The sequence below is a fragment of the Eutrema salsugineum genome, unplaced genomic scaffold, assembly GCF_000478725.1.
Source record: "Eutrema salsugineum unplaced genomic scaffold, Eutsalg1_0 scaffold_16, whole genome shotgun sequence".
Classification (NCBI taxonomy): Eukaryota; Viridiplantae; Streptophyta; class Magnoliopsida; order Brassicales; family Brassicaceae; genus Eutrema; species Eutrema salsugineum.
In genome coordinates this window covers 868,632-885,357 of record NW_006256858.1, presented here as the reverse complement: position 1 = coordinate 885,357, position 16,726 = coordinate 868,632, and the positions used below count along the sequence as shown (strand labels likewise).

Sequence of the window (16,726 nt, the reverse complement as noted above, 5' to 3'; positions counted from 1 at the left end):
TATTAGATTCATTTGTTAGAGTTCCGTGACAAGGAACTATGGAATTTAGTTTTCTCAAATTCTTTATTTCTTTTTCCGATGAACATTTAGTTTTCTCTATTTATTGTTACTGTCAGGCTCTGATTTTTGCGACCCGTAGACTTAATTTTTTAGTCCTGATAAGAGAAGATTGAAACTGAATCGATTTTGTTAGATCCGCTGACTCAAGTGGCTAATCCGCGAGCGCACGAGCCTACCTGCGGATCTCTTTAAAATTACATGCTTGTCGCTTTGTTCAGGGTTTAGGCATTATCCTCGATAAGAACTTTCACCAGAATTATATGAAATAGATGTGGTTGATAGAGTGAAATCATTTCATATATTATTGATAACAAGTTCCAATTACAATCACACTGACACTGTGACACATATAAACATTATCATTATTATTCATATATAATATACGATACAGGGAATTGTAAGGCTTCCTGGGTGCAGGAGTAGTAAATCTCTAAGCTTCCTCAATCTCCTTCCTTCCTTAAGTCGTTCACACTTCATGGAAGTGTGTATGCTATTTTTTTTTTTTTAAAAAAAAAGAAACAGAATACAATTAACAAGTAGTAAAAAAAATGCAACATGTACCGACACTTCACGGTTAAATTCTGTTAGTAAATATATGAAACAAATAAAACGAAATCAATATTTTTAGTTTGGCGACATCTTTGGTTCATAACAAATCTTTCTTTTTGTCACTAATAAACATTTACGAGTGTAACTTTAGTCTGTATGAAAAAGAGAAAAAGAAAAAGAAAAAAATGTTGAACGTAAAATTTAGAGTCAAATTATGAGACATTAGATAATGATATCTTTGAATATAAAGCATAATGTAAAAATGTAACACCAAAGTAAACATTTATATATAAATACTTACGTCCGCATTTGTAACCGACGGGGCGGTTAACGAAATTGCAGCGTTTAGGGATGGTAAGGGCAACTTCCGGCTGGACGCCGGAGGCTTTGGCCGTGTCGGAGAGAAGAACGGCACAGAGACATTTAGGATTCTGAGAAAATCTTCTAATCTGAGCACAGCAACCTCCTGGCACGGCGGCGTTAGCGTCTTGAGCCGCCCCTGCACATGGAGCCAGCTTCATCGCCTCATTGTCCGGCGAAGATTTACCGCACTCACCTGCCCCGTCGACGACGGCTCCTACGAGGAGGATCATGCCAAGAACGCATAGAAATTTCATGGAAGATGCCATTATGTTATTTTGGGGAGGAGAAAGTGAATGATCTTAAAGATTTGAAAATAAAACTCGGCTTGTGTTTTGTTGATCTTGTTTGTTGGTTTGAATTAGATTCTTGAATGTGTGGTTTATATAGCGGAAGTTTTGTTCATATTTGAGGCACTGAAGGTAGTGGACTAAGCACTTGAGTGAGTGAGAAGGGAGGTAGTGTTCTTACCAACAACAGAAGTTCCAGGTGTTGATGTCTTAGATATCGCTCAACGAACATCTTAATGCTTAATTTATTTCTTATTTGGAATTATCAAATCGGATGGTGGATTTGTGGGAGTTGTGTCATCACCGACCTTGTTGCTTTTAGCATTGGGCTTATTGTTTATTAAGAACTACAATAATGAGCTTTTTTATTGATTGAAATCCTTTGTATTATGTTGAAACCCTCGGTTTTGTTCAGAGGGTTTGTTAGAAACCGAGACAAAATAAATAGAACAACTAAACCATAACAGTTAAGGGTTTAGTTGAGTTAGTAACGAGAAGCGGTGGCATTTAACCTTTTTTTGTGAAGTTTGCTCTATTTTGTTGAAGAATATGAGCGTTAAGCTCTTACTCGAGCTATCTTCTTCTTCATTCTTGTTAAGATATTACTTGAGCTATCTAATATCTTCTTCTTAGCTCGATTAGGTGACCATTATAGCACCAAGGGGCTCACTCCTTTGTCAAAGTTATGCGACAAAGCTGTGTTATTCGATTATTATCATATTTCATATAGTACTAAACTTTTTTTTCAAATGCATTTGATTAGGGCTTAGTGATATTTAGAACTTAGAGATTGGAATATTGCTAGAGCAAGTTTTAGATTAAGCATTAAGCAGGCCTGTTAACAGAAATATGGCCCAAAAACTTTCTCAGTATCCATAGGCCCAGCTTATCTCTCCTCCGGTAGACCACGGTGATAATTTCATAAATCTGTCTGTTTAAGCAAAGTCTACATTATCAAACTCTATTTTATACAAATTTTGACAACTGATAAAAAAAACTTGTGTCCATATACTCAGCGACCAATGACAAGGCATACAGTTGAGTCATTGACTATCCTTGTGATTTCTGTCACGCAAACTTATTATTTTAGATACACTGTACGAGTTATTTTAATGATCCTACCACCTCTTAAATCACATGGAGTGATTCCAGCAAAAACACCAAAAATAATGAAATAATTAGCAAGAACTATGGGATGTAATATATTGGTATGGAATTCAAAATATTTCAAATACAAATACAACCAAGAAAAAGGTCATTTTATTTAAAGCATAGATTGCGGTGATGGTTTTGGTAAAACATAGATAGAGACAGGTTTTTTTTTTCCTTTTAGTGAGAATCGTTATCCTTGACGACGGTGACAGGGCAAGGCGCGTGTTGAATCACAAAGCTACTCACGCTTCCCATTATGATCCTGTTTCAATACTTGAAATAATTATTCATTTTCACGTGGAAATAACTTCATTTACACACTTTTAACAAAAAATTAACGGTTAAATGTTGACAAGAATCAAAGATAAACCAATTATAAACGTCACCCTTGATAGTTTAGACAAAAAATCAAAATCAAAAGCTAAACCTAAAACCTAATCAATTGTCGTTTTCCCATGATCTTATCCACTTTCGTTGGGAAGTACTTGTCATATAAGTTTTTGTTTTTTAATTTAAATTGTTCTTCCTCTAAAAAATTAAATCTCTTTTTTTTTAAAAAAAAATGTAAAATTTATTCATCCAAAAACCTTTGTACAGAGAATGTTTTTGAATGTGGAATCTGAAAACTTATTTGAACAATTTAGAAAGCGATCATAGTGACCAGATGTTCTTTGGGTTAAATCTCGTCAACCCAACAAAAAAAAACATAAAGTTTGAGATGGTTTTAGATTTAAGCATGATTGACAAAAAAAAAAAAAAAAAAAAATTGTTAAACCATGGACTCAAAGCCAATGGAATTTGACATTGTCTTTTAGCTACAACGAATATTTTCAATCATGGATCTGTACCGACATAATTTATATCAATCGCCTTGAGACCCATTTATACTGTCGTATACGATAATATACTAAAGCTTAGCAATAATGACATTTTGGCTTAGAAAATTTCAGATAAAATGGAATTTATGTTAATAAAGTAAAGAAAAAACAAACCTTTGAAGGGCACTAAGTCCTCTGTTTCCCATGACAATAGAATCAAGTTTGAGCTCTTTAACAGCATCAACCAGCTTCTCTCTTGCATCTCCCCAGTATAATTTCGTCACTACATGCACCTAATTCCATTTATTATGTTAACCAAACCACTATGATTAATAGGTCCAAATTACGAAATAAATGTAATTTGATTAGGATCAAGAAAAAATATAAGAAAAACCTCTTTCTGCCTGGAACCAGTGTCGAGGATGTCAAGACATTCGATGTCGATTTTGACACCGTATTTCTTCATAATCTCCGGTTCCCTAAACTCCACCAACGGTATGAGAGCTGGAAGACCAAATTAAAACCGGATTAAACCGAAAATTCAAGTCGTAAAATTCGAAAACCGGGGACTAAAAGCGAAGAAGACTTACGAGAACCGGTTTTGAGCCAGAGGGCGTTACGAGATTCAGCGTCAGAGGATGGTAGAGTGTGGATGATGTAAAGTGTGTCTCCTTTATCTGCTAAATTCTCGATCGCCCATTTCAATGCGTTCTTGCTGCTATCCGAGAAATCCATCGCGATTCCGATCTTCCTGTCTTTCGGCATCTTTCTTGGTTTTCTTGATCAAACTTGTGATGAGTTTTTTTTTTTCAAGAGAGAGATGGTGAAGAATTGTGAGAAGGCAACTTCTTGTAGCTTCGAATGTTGAAGTTATAGGACTTGAAAAGGAGAGAGCGAGACACGAAGGATGAAGTTTCCTCGATGCTTCGTCCGATGTAGGATCCATCGATTTCATCTAAACCGTCCATTTAGTAAATCGTGTGGTAACATGAGATTGTATAAGACTTTTTTTATACTGAATAAATTTATTAAAAATTGCTAATAAGTTTAGCAAATGTTCTTAATACAATCAAATTTTAATTTAATAAATATTTTCACACAATTCGAAATTCCAAATGATTGGATTCCACTTTTGTATACCTCATTATTATATTAATAAAATTATTACAATATTCCATTAACATTTCTAGCAGTAAATTTTTTAAAACATCTATTTCTAGTAATGTAATTATACATTTAATGAGTTGTTTTACCGTTGGATTAGGATCGAGGATCGACATGTGACATGATGAGTTGTAAGCATAGGTTCATGAAAGTACTTGGTCTATTTTTTGATGCATATTTCTAAACTAATACTTGATTAACACTATAGCACATGTTTCTTATCAATTTCCTTCTCGTGAAATAAATCCTAAATAAAATGCACGTCTCCAGCACTACTAAAATAGCTTTTTTTTGGGTCCGATATCTATACTACTTAGTACTTACTATAAACACAACAAAGCGATAGAATCACTATTGTTTTTGCATTTGCATTTTATATTGGTTGATTAAATTATGAATGTAATAAATGAAAGACGTAAATACTAACCTAACTGCTTATTTAAATTTAATTGGTGAATTTAGAAGTATCAGTGTGGTTAAATGTCTTATAGTGGTAAGGTCGGAGATAGACACTAGCTAGTAGAAATGATAAAGTTTTCTTTTCATTTGCATCTCTAGTTTTCTAATTGATTGAAATGGATTATTATCTATGATACAAATACCTTTGTCAGGGATCAGAATCAAAGCAATTTACGCTTTAAGAAGTAATTGTTTTTCTTTTGTCACAAGCATTGAGAAGTAACTTACTTAAAGATGAGAAAAGCCACTCAAATCATCTGATTTCTAATTCAGGTTTAGATTCAATTAATTATGTTTTGGTTCTAAATTTCTACTATGATTAATTGTCTTTGAATATTAGAGTCTAGACCAAAAATGTTTTAAATCGAATATAAAAATTTGGAAATTTCAGTTCAAAAGTGAGATTATTTTTGGGAATATCTGGACTGCTTGGGATGTATGATTAGTACAGTCAAAGTTTGAGACATCTTTAAGACCAACCAGCTTATAATTTTTTGACATCTTGGGCTGAACTATCTCACATGGGCTTTTATTGGGGATTTTAATGAATCTCTTGTCCACGAAATGTGAACGAATCATACAGAATTGTGAAAGGGCTTTTTGTTGTTTCCATGTGCATTTCTAATTTCTTTTGATTGATTAAACTAACCCCTGTCCAAACTAATGTGAATGTGTTCCCAACAAATGATAAGTACTTGGTGAGTGTAAGATGAATATCATTAAGACTGAGGTTTTCGTTTAACTTGGTATAAAATCAAAGAAACTAATGTAAGAAAACAAATAAAATCTGGAAAATCGACATAATCAATGGATTGAGATCCACATAAAGAAGATATGGAGTCTTGGTATATCAATTTAGACCGTGATTATATATGATTTTTAAGTTCAAAAAAAAAAAAAAAATTTAGACCGTGAACTTTGAATTAGATAAAATGGATCACTAGCCGGCTCGCAAATGCAAACTTCAATTAAAGATAGTAAATTGACCACAGCATACAATTATCATGATATTTTAAAAATTAAAAGGTGTTTGTATCAAGAAAATATAAAAATGTTGTACAAAATGATGATTGGTGACAATGAGAGTTCATCACTATTGTAGAGCTTTTCAATACTGAAGTAGCTTACATTACAAGCAAAAACATGCGAAGGTCTCTCCCTCTCTCTCTCTCTCTCGCGAAAGTCTGAGTGTAAAGGTTTTGATAGCTTTGGGTTTGGTCGTCCTCCTGTGTGTATGCATGTGAAGAGTGGAGCCTACGCACGTGACGGTAACATGTGCGAAACCAACTAATCTAATCCTAATCTGTCGCAATTAAAGTAGCAAATTTACAACTCATCTTAGCGTGTTTTGCGCGAAATCCGTAATCAAAAAGACAAAGGACCATGGATGGGAGTTCGTACCGGACATATATTCGGTTTAGCTGTCTGATTAAATGTGCGGTCAAACTTATATTATTCCTTTTGTCAATTTCGAATATATTATTCGTCAGTTATGAAAAAATGTGCTATAAATTTTTCTTTTTAAGCAAGTTCAGTTTTGCAAATTGATTCGGCTTATTTCGAATTTCAAGATTTTTACCTTCTTACAAATTATGCGGATACTGATATTCATCTTCCCGGGTCTATGTTGTTTTAAGCTTGGTAACTTTTTGTAAATCAGAAATACTCAAAATGTTTCTGAAAAATGCCAAACAATATGCTAACAATATACTACTATATAACTTAGTAAACAGGGTTATCTATAATCTATGTATTTAGAAAGTCAGGACTGCAGGTTCTAAGCAATTTATTGGATCAACCAAGTATTTTTTGAAGTCAAAATTATAAAGAAATAGTTGAATATACGAGGAAACAAGGGAAGGTCCCATAGGTTTGTATGGTTGGGATTAGAAGCTGCAGCCAATTATATTTTTATTTACTGAAGCAAACAAAAAAACATATAGAAAAATATAAAAAGTAGACAAAAACAAAGGAGAGGAAATTAAGGAAATAAACAAGCTTAAGTCACGACCCCAAAAATACTATATATGTCGTTCAAAGCATGTATAGTTATATTTTCATCGTGATGTTGTTATTGTCACCGAAATCAGAGTGGACTCCACCACCCACCCATAAAAACAAGATAACGAGAAGCAATTATAAACATATATATATATATACGTTAAAATTACATTTTTTTGTCAAGATTTGTGTCAAGATTTGTGTCAAATTCAGACGTTCTCGTGGAGTTCATGTGATGCATGTTTGATGTTTCATATATGATGTCAAATAACATAACTCCTAGTTATAGTTTTACTCCCCCATGCTAATAAATAGGATATTCTATGAATTAATATCCAGGATCATACATATAAGGTATCGATAATGGAGTGGGAGACTTCACACTAAATAAAAGCATGGTCAATAACAAATTTGAGTTGGTTAGTATAATTAGTAGTTTGTCTTTCATCGTGATAAGTCAAAAAATATCTAAGAAGAAAACGATGTTGTAATAACTTGGTTTTATCTTTCGGCGGAAAGGAGAGATTGTTAATATATATAGGGGAAGATCAAGATCGAAGTCTTTCTTTCTGCTTTCACTTTTTAATTTGCGGAAATTGGGATCTTTGATTTCGGAAAGTTGTGGAAGGCCAATCATAGTAACATTCATTCTCCCGTCAGCATAAACCAAAACATCACCATCTCCTTTAACCTTTATTGAGCAACTTAGAAATGAAATAGTATGCAATTTGTAATATTTGGACTATCGGAAGCAAACCCACGTGTAAAACAACAGTCTATTATGTATATTTTTTCCTCAAAATTTCTTAATGCATATATGTATATTTTTTGATTCAATTAATTAATGTGGGAGTATGACATGCATGTAAATATCTTTCCTAATAGCTATAGCTTATATAAAACAAACTAAAATGATTGTATAAAATTGATATTGGACTCTTCTGCATAAACATGATTGTGAGATATCGTGTACTCTAGTGAAATTTGTGATTATTTTTCTATCGTTAATTATCATCATGCAAAACCACGGATATATATAACACATAAATGATATCAACTAATTCCTATCGATTGATGATATATACTTCAACACGCTATAAAAATCTGAACAAATACAGGTCGGCTGTCTACTCCAAATCGAACCGATACAAATTACTTTGGTCGATTCAAAATGAACTTTCGCTGAACTGAATTATGAATGGTTCGAAAATATCATCATCTTAGGAGGTGGATTATAACTGGTTGGTTGTTCAGGGGAAAAAGGGAGGTGGGTTATAAATTTCGCATCGACTATAAACTAGGATAGAATCTATTATTTGCCGTCCAAAAAAAAGGGAAAAATCTATCATTTACTATCCGTTAATTTTGAATTATAAAGGTAGACAACGAAAGATAATTCTTATTTTTTTTATTTTCGCGTAAAGCTGGGATAAAAGTATACGATTTATACGAAACGCGTATGTTAACCATTCAAGTGGATAAATACGAGAACATTTCCCTTTATCCATGTCTTGTAGTCGACTTAACATTGATCCGTCATCGTTTAGATACGTAATCGCCTTTTTAATAAATTTACGAAAGTAATTATAGAAGAAACCGTCTTATCATTAAAAATGTAAATTAAACTGATTAAAGTAGTGGGAAATGGGGTGGGATAACTTGTACGCGAAGAATCAGGTCGCGTTCCCTGTTTTGCCAAGTGGATAATTATACGGGCCAAATGTCATCTTGACACACCCAACTAATTAAATTATAACACGTGTCTACGCCACGTCATACCATCGTGCAGTGCAGGTTTTGAGATGCTTGTTTCCGTTTTGTTTCGGCACCGTTATAAAAGAAAAGAACCAAACGGAAATATTTTTTTTAAGTCACGATGGGCAAAACCGTCATTGAAACGTCTCGAGAAAGTACCATATCAAACCTAGATAAACGCGCTTCCCACGACGGACGGTATGTGGTGGTGTGACACCATATCTTTATTAAAACTACGATAATACCCCTGTCACTTTGACGACTACTACTAATCATCATTATTATTATTTGTTGTTGTAACGTTTTTTTTTAGATATCATCATTTTAGTCACAAAATGTTCGATGTACCCAAAGAAGAGACGCGACTTGTGTGGGTACCTTAAATGGAAAAAGCAAAAAAAAAACAGCGTTACATGTAGAATCTATACATCGAATCAAAAACGTTTGGTACACGCATCACATTCAATGCTTATACAAAACAAAAGGGATAAAACTCATAATTGACTCTGGACCCCAAGTTGAAGGGGGTAATAAAGTAATTCCAAACAAGGCACGTGCCTGGGAGGTTGAGTTCGAATGCCGGTTTTAACCCTATCACGTGCTAGTCGCTTCACAGATATTCCTGAGAGCGGGTCCCACTAACTTACTTGCCAATACCCCTAACTTGTTTTTCAGAGTAGTAGTAGCCTAGTAGTAGGCCCACACTCACTCTTTCCCTGTACGCTGTATCAAAGGCGCGTGGAATCCATTTTCTAACCGTAGGCGCGTGAGAAGGAAACCTATCTTCCCACCACCACCACCACTACTATCCACATCTTCTTCTTCTTCCTTCTACAAATACCTCTCACTCTCTTTCCCTCCTTTTCTAGGTTTTCGCCTGAAGCTGGGTCCCTTTGATTTTCTCAAACTCATTATTGAAACTTAACGAAGCAGCAACCTCTTCCGCTATTTAAAAATCCCCTTCCTCGATTCTCGTGAAATATCTCTAAAAAGTCATGGAGCCTACAAGCGTAACCGATGATTCTGAGTTCTGGCTTCCGCCGGAGTTTCTCACTGACGATGATTTTCTCGTGGAGAAGGAGAATAACGGTGGTGGAACCGGTGACTCTAACAAGTGCTTATTCCCGTATGAGAAACGTCATGGATTTGAGTCGTTTGGGTTGGGCTCGGGTTTTGGTTCGACCGGTAAGCCTCTCGGTGACGAGGAGAACTTCTTACCCGGTTTGACCAGGCAGATGGTTCAGTCATCTCTGGAAGATGATTTCTCCGGTGGATTTTGCGGTAACCATGCTTTTCCGGCCGTGAACGACATCAAGGTATTTCGACCTAAAACCAATTTTCAATTAACCTCTCTGTTTTCCTTCGATTTCGATTTTTTTTTTTGGGGGATATTGCCTTCAACTTGTTTTTTTTTTCTTTGGGTGTGGTTCTTCAGGCGTTAGGTACGACTCGTTCGCGTCTATGTGGTGCCGGAATCGGCTGTGTATGCCGGAATCAACGGTTGAACCAGAATCGCCAGTGGCGAGTGTCTTCTCCGGCGTCGTCATGGGATCTGTACTGCGCGGCGACGGAGGAAATGGCGAGGATGAATATCAACGACGAACCGTACGGTTACAACAACCATAGTGGCAGAGGACTTCCCAGTAGACATCCACTCGCCGCCGCCAAAAACTCCAACAACGGCTCTGGCTACCAAATCCACCAATCTCTCCGATACCAGAAGCTTCAAGCCATCCAAGTAATCAGATCACAATCTCTCATTCTCTCTCATTAGCGATTCAACATTTGGTTTCTGAGTTTTTGATAATATTGGTGCTGATTTTTGTTTCCATTGCTGCAGTTTCAGCAACTAAAACAGCAACAGTTGATGAGAAATCATCGTCAAATGGTGCAGCAGAGCAGAGGATTAAGAGTTGATAACAACAAAAGTGTTGCTCCTGTGGAATTGTCATCATCTGCATGGTCTAATCAGCCACCGAGGCGTGATGGTTCGGGTATGAGGGCCGTTTTTCTCGGAAAAAGTGGATCAACCGGCACCGGCGTTTTCTTACCCCGACGCGTTAACCGTTCTTCTCCAGTCACCGCCAAGACTCACGAGAAGCCTAGTAAGTTCCCAAAGATTTCGATTCCCAAATATGTATCTAGAGTTTCCCAACATTTATTTCTGATGAGAACTTATTGTTACTCTTATGGGTTTAGCTCTGGCGACGGTTTTGGTTCCGGCGAGAGTGGCGCAGGTGCTGAACCTAGACGAATATGTGGTCCAGCCAGTTGTTCGGTCTTCCCCGAATCTCAACGGTATATAACAAACCCCAAACAACCCTTAACGAAATATCATTTTTAATTTTTATAAGTAGTAGTCAATTTTATAATTCATTTCGTGTTAATCAGGAGATGCGTCGTGGAGACAGAGGAGCAACAATGGGATATTCTCGAGCCAAATGAAGATGGAGCAGACAGTGAACGAGCCTCGGTTGCCTTCGGAGTGGGCTTATTGACCCATTTAGTTTCCGTAGCTTTTGGGTGTTTTTTAGGAAGATGTTTGAAGAAAGAAGGGAAAAGCAGGAAGATAACAGGTAGTGAAATAGTGGTAAAAGTAGGGTTGATATAGATAGTGGGAGATTTGAAGGGTGAAGAAAATAAAGAAGGAGAAAGATGAAGATGTGGAGAAGACGAGGTTTTGGATCGTTTAACCACCACCATTGATGGCCGATAGAGGAAGAAAAGAGGATTGTTTCTTGGCTTTTTTTTGTTTGTTTTTTATTCTTTTTCTGGGAAATGAAAATATCAGTCTGTCACCGGGCTGTTGCTTTAGGATACCCTTCCTCTCTGTTTTGTTCTCACAACTCTTAAGCAATGGATTAGCTTAAATAAAATATTGTTAAATACTGATTTTGTTTTGCAAATATTAGATGGTTACATCATTTCTAAAATCCTTGCATGCGGAACCTATCTTATAATATTGTGGGATAATAAAATGGATCTCACAAAAGGAGATGTAAACAACCCATAAAAAGGTAGACACAAACCATCTTTAAGCTCGAGGTAATACCATCCCAATAATCTTGTCTTACAAAAAGAGAGTTTAACAGAAAACAAATTGAATACCACACTTGATTTTGATAAATTAAGATTAATAACTAAATTAACTATAAGAAATATGTACGTAATAAATAAATCACCACTTGGGAGTTAAGACCGCCACTGACACAGCAGTAAAGCCAGTAACCACGGTTAAATACAAACAAAGAAAAGTGATTCTATGATGTCCAAAAACCCAACAACATTTTGTTCTTGTTATACTCGCCTTGTTATTACTATTAGCAACAAAAACACAGCTTCTATAAAGTTCAAACTCATACTCGTAGTAAAGATTGAAACAAAACTAGTACTCCCTCTAGTTTACAAGTTTTGCGTTTTAGTACTTAATTTTGACACTTTTTTACAAACTTAATTTTGACACTTTTTTACATCGTAAATGCCTCTGATACTTTTGTTTATCGATAAGAAGTGTGATATAAATTTTAATACAGTAGCTTTCTCCGATATGTGAAGAAGAAATCTTAAAACTACATTTATTAAGAAACGAAAAGCCAATTGAATAATACTCCTATCATTGATAATCAATTAATATCCAGGTGCGCACGAACAGTTTGGGCACTGGATTTGATTAAATGCTACTAGTAAAATGCTAGTATTGTGGAGCAACGTGCAGGCTTTGTCCTTAGCCATTTGATATTACCAAAATAAATATTGTCGTCAGATTAATTATTGATAATCTCTAATAACTCAACATTTGAGTAATGGCAGCTGTTTTTAGTTGTCTTGGTTTTCTCGGTGATTTTATTAACGACTAGTACGGAATCATCATGTCTTATGTTTAGTTTTTAATTAAAATTGTCTTATGTTTAACTAATCTTGGACCTTTTAGAAAGAAGAAAGCTTGAGCTACACTAAAAGCTTCATGATTTGTAACAACATATTAGAATTAGCACAAGAATCATCCAATTCTTTAAACTTAAAATTGGTTCGAAGTGAGAACATTTGAAATAATCATAACTTAATCGCTCTCTTCGAGTTCCTTGACAGTTTCAACCAGACTTAAGCAATTCATATTCCTTTAGTCTTCAATCCACTAGCCTAATCTTCAAGTCACATAACCAACACAATACACTAAACCAACTTTTGTGTAGCCTTAACACTAAACCAAAAAGAAAAAAAAAAGCTTTTGTGAATTTGTGATCGAACCCTTCAAGTGATTGCCGTTCAACTTATGTAGCCATGACTCATAGCGTAAGCCACTCCCACCTGTTCGAGTTGAGCCGGTTTGACCAAACCCGCCGACCGGTCTTCAAGTTCATCCGGACCGTTTGTAACCTTTGCTGGAGATGGGACCCACATGTCGATGTTGATGTTCTGTACTTTGACTGCTCCACGCGGTTCGTTGCGGTTCGTTGCGTTCATTATTATAGCAATTCTTTGGATAAAATTTAATGAAACTCACTTGCATTTTCACATGACTCCGCATTTATGCTACTTTCATCTTTTTTTTCCAGAAACCACATAAAAACAAAATACTACTATACAATATGAATATTTTGAAGAAAATAACGCTTAAATACGTGCATGTTGGTCTCTGTATTCACATTTACAATCTCAAAGTATTCATATTTCAAATTTAAAGTATTGTCTTTGCATTCTTCTCCGAAACCACTGAAAAAGGCAAGATTAATTAATAAACATGACAATAAATACTAATATCCAAAAGCACGGAGTATGATAAACAACTCAGTGGTATTGGTTAGGGCGCGTCTTAATGAAAACTACGATGTTTGATATTTAAAGATTATTTTGTATTGAAGACAAAACGTATTTGTAAATTGTTGATTATAATGGAGCAGTATTCAAGAAAACGCTAGAGGCGTTAACTAAGCAGCGATCTTCCTAGCGTTTTCAAATTAAGAGAGTATGAAGTTGAAGTTGGTCCAATTAGGATGCAAGAGAATGAATTCGCTAAATTCCAAAATAATCTAACAAGCTTTGAAATGTATCTTTTAAATATTTCTTGCTTCTCACTTCTGTCACACATGTTTACTTCTGCTCTTGCAGACCAATTTATGAAACAGGTTGACCTATTTGCAACTGTCGGTCTCTATTATGAATCAATTATTGTTTATTCTAGATTTTCTTTAGTCTTGGATTTTCAATGCCTAAAGAAAAAGAAAAAACTTGTGTAAATTGGGTTCAGTTCTCACATGTAGAAAATTTCAACAGTCCACCATATTTGCTCACCTAATAACCACTAACACATCACCAAATTTTCGTTTTATTTGTTTGTCATACAAATTTCAGATCCATTTTTTTTTTTTTTAATTCTGATTGTTCATGTACACATTATCATCCGGTGGTTCGGATCCGGTATAGTTTCTTGTTAGGTAACAGCATTAGATCGTTGAAGACTGAAAAACACCCAACTACCATTGTTAGGCCAGTGTATAGGTCTTACTGATTTTTGTATTCACATTCAACATACCATTTGCAATACTGAAGCAAGCATAATAGATTTATGATTAATTAACATATCTTTTCTATTCTATGGGCTATGACTAATACAAATTGAAGCATGTTCAGCATTAAAGCCCATTAAGACTTGTCAGGCAAATTATATTCTGCAATCAGAAATCACTTATCAGTGTCCATATTAGTGCCTTGTTGACTTGTTCAGTCGATTATATCATAAGTTGGCTCACTAGTTCTCTTCTCGTTTTTTTTTTCTATCAGAAAAAGTTATTGGAATTATAAGACGTTTTTGTAATCAAACATAATAAAGTTTTAACACTATACACACTGTTTCTACGTTTTTTTGTTATTGAAAAAAAAGAAGATAAATCTTGATACAAATGGATAAATCAGTTTTATGTTATTCTAATATTCATCCATCTTTCTGAAGTTACTTAATTTGACACTTTACAAGAAAAGTGGATGTGAAGAACATATTTGTGTATTTTATATGTCTAGTAAAAAGCTTAAAAAAAATATTTTCTTATGTTTATAAAAGTCCATTATGATTCATGACCCGTCTCTCTTGGTTTCTCTACAAGTCGCAAGGTAAACCCGAGAAAAATTTGCCGATTCGGTACACAACTAAACTCTGTGTGTTTTTAGTTTCTTCCCAGAACAAGACCAAAGTAATGGAAGAAAAAAAATATCAATTAACTTATTCAAGAGTTATTTTGGTGGAAACACAAAACTTAATACATATTTAAAAGAGTCTTAAAAGCCGATGAAATTTGTTACAGCGTAATAATCCACTACCAAGTACCAACTGCTAGCAGAGTTCTGGAGAACTTAGAGAGGTATACATGACGCGAAAAACGGCGCTCAAGAACCTCTCTGTTTTACCAGTAATCGCCACAAGAACATTTACCATCTCTGAAGTGATGGAAACGTTTGTTGTCTCTCACAATCAGCTCCCTACCAATGATTTTGGACATGATCTTGATAAAGTTGTGGCAGTCCACACACACACGGAGATTCTTGATGATTGTAAGTGACTTCCGAGGCGGGGTACTTATGATACCATAAGCAATCGCTAACCTCTCACTGTGGTAGAGTAACGCCTGCTCTTTGGCCTCTTGGTCGATGTCATGCAGAACAGGCCGTGTGTCCGGAACATAAACCGCTGGCTTCTTTGCAGCCATCTCCTTGGCTTCATCCTTGTAATAAGTCAGATTCCTGAACTCAAGAATCCTACTTTTGCTAGCAAGCATACTTGTGTCCTTGAATGATTTTGGTGGAGGCGTAGGGATTTTGTTGGTTACAGCCTTTGAAGGGTCGAGATCAACCATCAACTCCTCTGCGTAATCCTCTAAATCGATATCTCCATGAATCTGAGCATAGTTCCTCATGGCTTCCCAAAAATCACCTGTGGGTTCGAACGGAAGGTCGCGGATGTACTGCTCAGCCTCAACAAGATGTCCACATTTGCCAAGAACATCTAAAAGACCCAAGTAATGCTCTGTCCTTGGACTAATCCCATGCTCGTTTCTCATCGAATCGAAATGCAAAAAAGCTTCCTTTATGCCACCAACAGTAGCACAAGCCAGGAAAACAGAAAGGAAAGTCTCCTCGTTTGGTTTCAGACCTTGTTTTGGCATCTCCTCGAACAAATGCAACGCATCGTCTCCCATTCCGTTATCACTGTACACACGCATCATCATGTGCCAAGAATCCATATCCTTATCGGCCATGTGATCAAACACTCTCTTAGCATCAGTCACACTCCTACACTCCCCAAACATACTAATCACCTTATTGTTCAGCTTCGGATCAGCTCTAAACTTAGACTGCAGGAAACGATCGTGTACCTTCTTGGCATGCTCAAGTGATTTCAGACTAGCACAAGACTCAAACAGCAGAGAGAAACATTCTCCATCAGGCATAGCTCCCTTATCAAGCAATTCGATGGCGTCTTTGTATCTCCTGAGCTTGCACAAACGCATTACCTCTTCAACTGTAGGAGCTATCTGATTAGGGGTTTGGTTTGGGTTTCTGGGTTGCTGCGCGTTGTACTGGCTCTGAGGGTTTTGCTGAAAATTCTGATACTGACCATGACTACTCTGATAATTGACTTGAGGTCTGTGCCCACCGTGTAGAGGATTCTGGGGAATCCACTGATTAGGGTTTTGCGGCGCTCTTTGATTGGTGTTCGTCTGGCTTTGAAAACCCTGAGAATTGAAGCCCGGAGGTGGATATGGCCGTTGCGACGGCGTATGAGGTGCGACGGAGTGTGGAGGCTGGTAGTAATCACTCGTGGCGGCGGATGTGCTCAGGTTTTTGATCGGAATTGGGTTTAGGGCAAAGGTTTTGGTCCCGGAGCAGTGACTGAAGGCGGATTGAGAAGATAACCGGGGAAAAGAAGAACGTACCTGAAGCAGAGAACCTATGGTGATAATCTTCTGGCTCCGAATCGCCATTAGAGAAGACATTTCTCTCAAATTTTTTTTTTTTGGGAGTAGTAATGGTAAAAGGCGAGACTTTTCAGTGTTAAAACCCTGTTTTTTTAAATAATCTCAAATAAAAAGTTTATTTTTTAATAAGGCTTTTTTTTTGCTATAT

At 36.0% G+C, this 16,726-nt stretch overlaps 4 protein-coding genes across 4 annotated transcripts; 1 reads left to right on the top strand and 3 right to left on the bottom strand.

Annotated features, from left to right (window-relative positions):
• Nucleotides 1–343: 343 nt before the first annotated feature.
• Nucleotides 344–1,343, bottom strand: LOC18021021 (putative lipid-transfer protein DIR1). The gene is made up of 2 exons (XM_006403569.2): nt 911–1,343; nt 344–550 (listed from the first exon to the last, which is right to left on the bottom strand). Exons 1-2 carry the CDS (start codon nt 1,236–1,238, stop codon nt 534–536), a joined length of 345 nt encoding a protein of 114 aa, XP_006403632.1. The 5' UTR covers nt 1,239–1,343; the 3' UTR covers nt 344–533.
• A 1,098-nt stretch (nt 1,344–2,441) lies between these two features.
• On the bottom strand, nt 2,442–4,176 carry LOC18021020 (universal stress protein PHOS32). Its single transcript, XM_006403568.2, has 4 exons — nt 3,820–4,176; nt 3,624–3,733; nt 3,404–3,522; nt 2,442–2,673 (listed from the first exon to the last, which is right to left on the bottom strand). Exons 1-4 carry the CDS (start codon nt 3,992–3,994, stop codon nt 2,589–2,591), a joined length of 489 nt encoding a protein of 162 aa, XP_006403631.1. The 5' UTR covers nt 3,995–4,176; the 3' UTR covers nt 2,442–2,588.
• A 5,298-nt stretch (nt 4,177–9,474) lies between these two features.
• Nucleotides 9,475–11,496, top strand: LOC18021019. The gene is made up of 5 exons (XM_006403567.2): nt 9,475–9,924; nt 10,044–10,346; nt 10,449–10,713; nt 10,808–10,906; nt 11,000–11,496. Exons 1-5 carry the CDS (start codon nt 9,604–9,606, stop codon nt 11,104–11,106), a joined length of 1,095 nt encoding a protein of 364 aa, XP_006403630.1. The 5' UTR covers nt 9,475–9,603; the 3' UTR covers nt 11,107–11,496.
• A 3,304-nt stretch (nt 11,497–14,800) lies between these two features.
• LOC18021018 (pentatricopeptide repeat-containing protein At2g15690, mitochondrial) lies at nt 14,801–16,624 on the bottom strand. Its single transcript, XM_006403566.2, has one exon. It carries the CDS (start codon nt 16,594–16,596, stop codon nt 15,007–15,009), a length of 1,590 nt encoding a protein of 529 aa, XP_006403629.1. The 5' UTR covers nt 16,597–16,624; the 3' UTR covers nt 14,801–15,006.
• Between the last annotated feature and the right edge of the window lie 102 nt (nt 16,625–16,726).

Bases quoted from the DNA above. Each gene is read 5' to 3' on its own strand.
- LOC18021021 (XM_006403569.2), bottom strand. From the start codon at position 1,238: ATGGCATCTTCCATGAAATTTCTATGCGTTCTTGGCATGATCCTCCTC.
- LOC18021020 (XM_006403568.2), bottom strand. From the start codon at position 3,994: ATGCCGAAAGACAGGAAGATCGGAATCGCGATGGATTTCTCGGATAGC. The intron at 3,734-3,819 runs GTAAGTCTTCTT...TTGGTCTTCCAG, and splicing joins CTGGCTCAAAACCGGTTCTC to CTCTCATACCGTTGGTGGAG. The intron at 2,674-3,403 runs GTTTGTTTTTTC...GTATTGAAACAG, and splicing joins GGACTTAGTGCCCTTCAAAG to GATCATAATGGGAAGCGTGA.
- LOC18021019 (XM_006403567.2), top strand. From the start codon at position 9,604: ATGGAGCCTACAAGCGTAACCGATGATTCTGAGTTCTGGCTTCCGCCG. The intron at 9,925-10,043 runs GTATTTCGACCT...GTGGTTCTTCAG, and splicing joins CGGCCGTGAACGACATCAAG to GCGTTAGGTACGACTCGTTC. The intron at 10,907-10,999 runs GTATATAACAAA...CGTGTTAATCAG, and splicing joins GTCTTCCCCGAATCTCAACG to GAGATGCGTCGTGGAGACAG.
- LOC18021018 (XM_006403566.2), bottom strand. From the start codon at position 16,596: ATGTCTTCTCTAATGGCGATTCGGAGCCAGAAGATTATCACCATAGGT.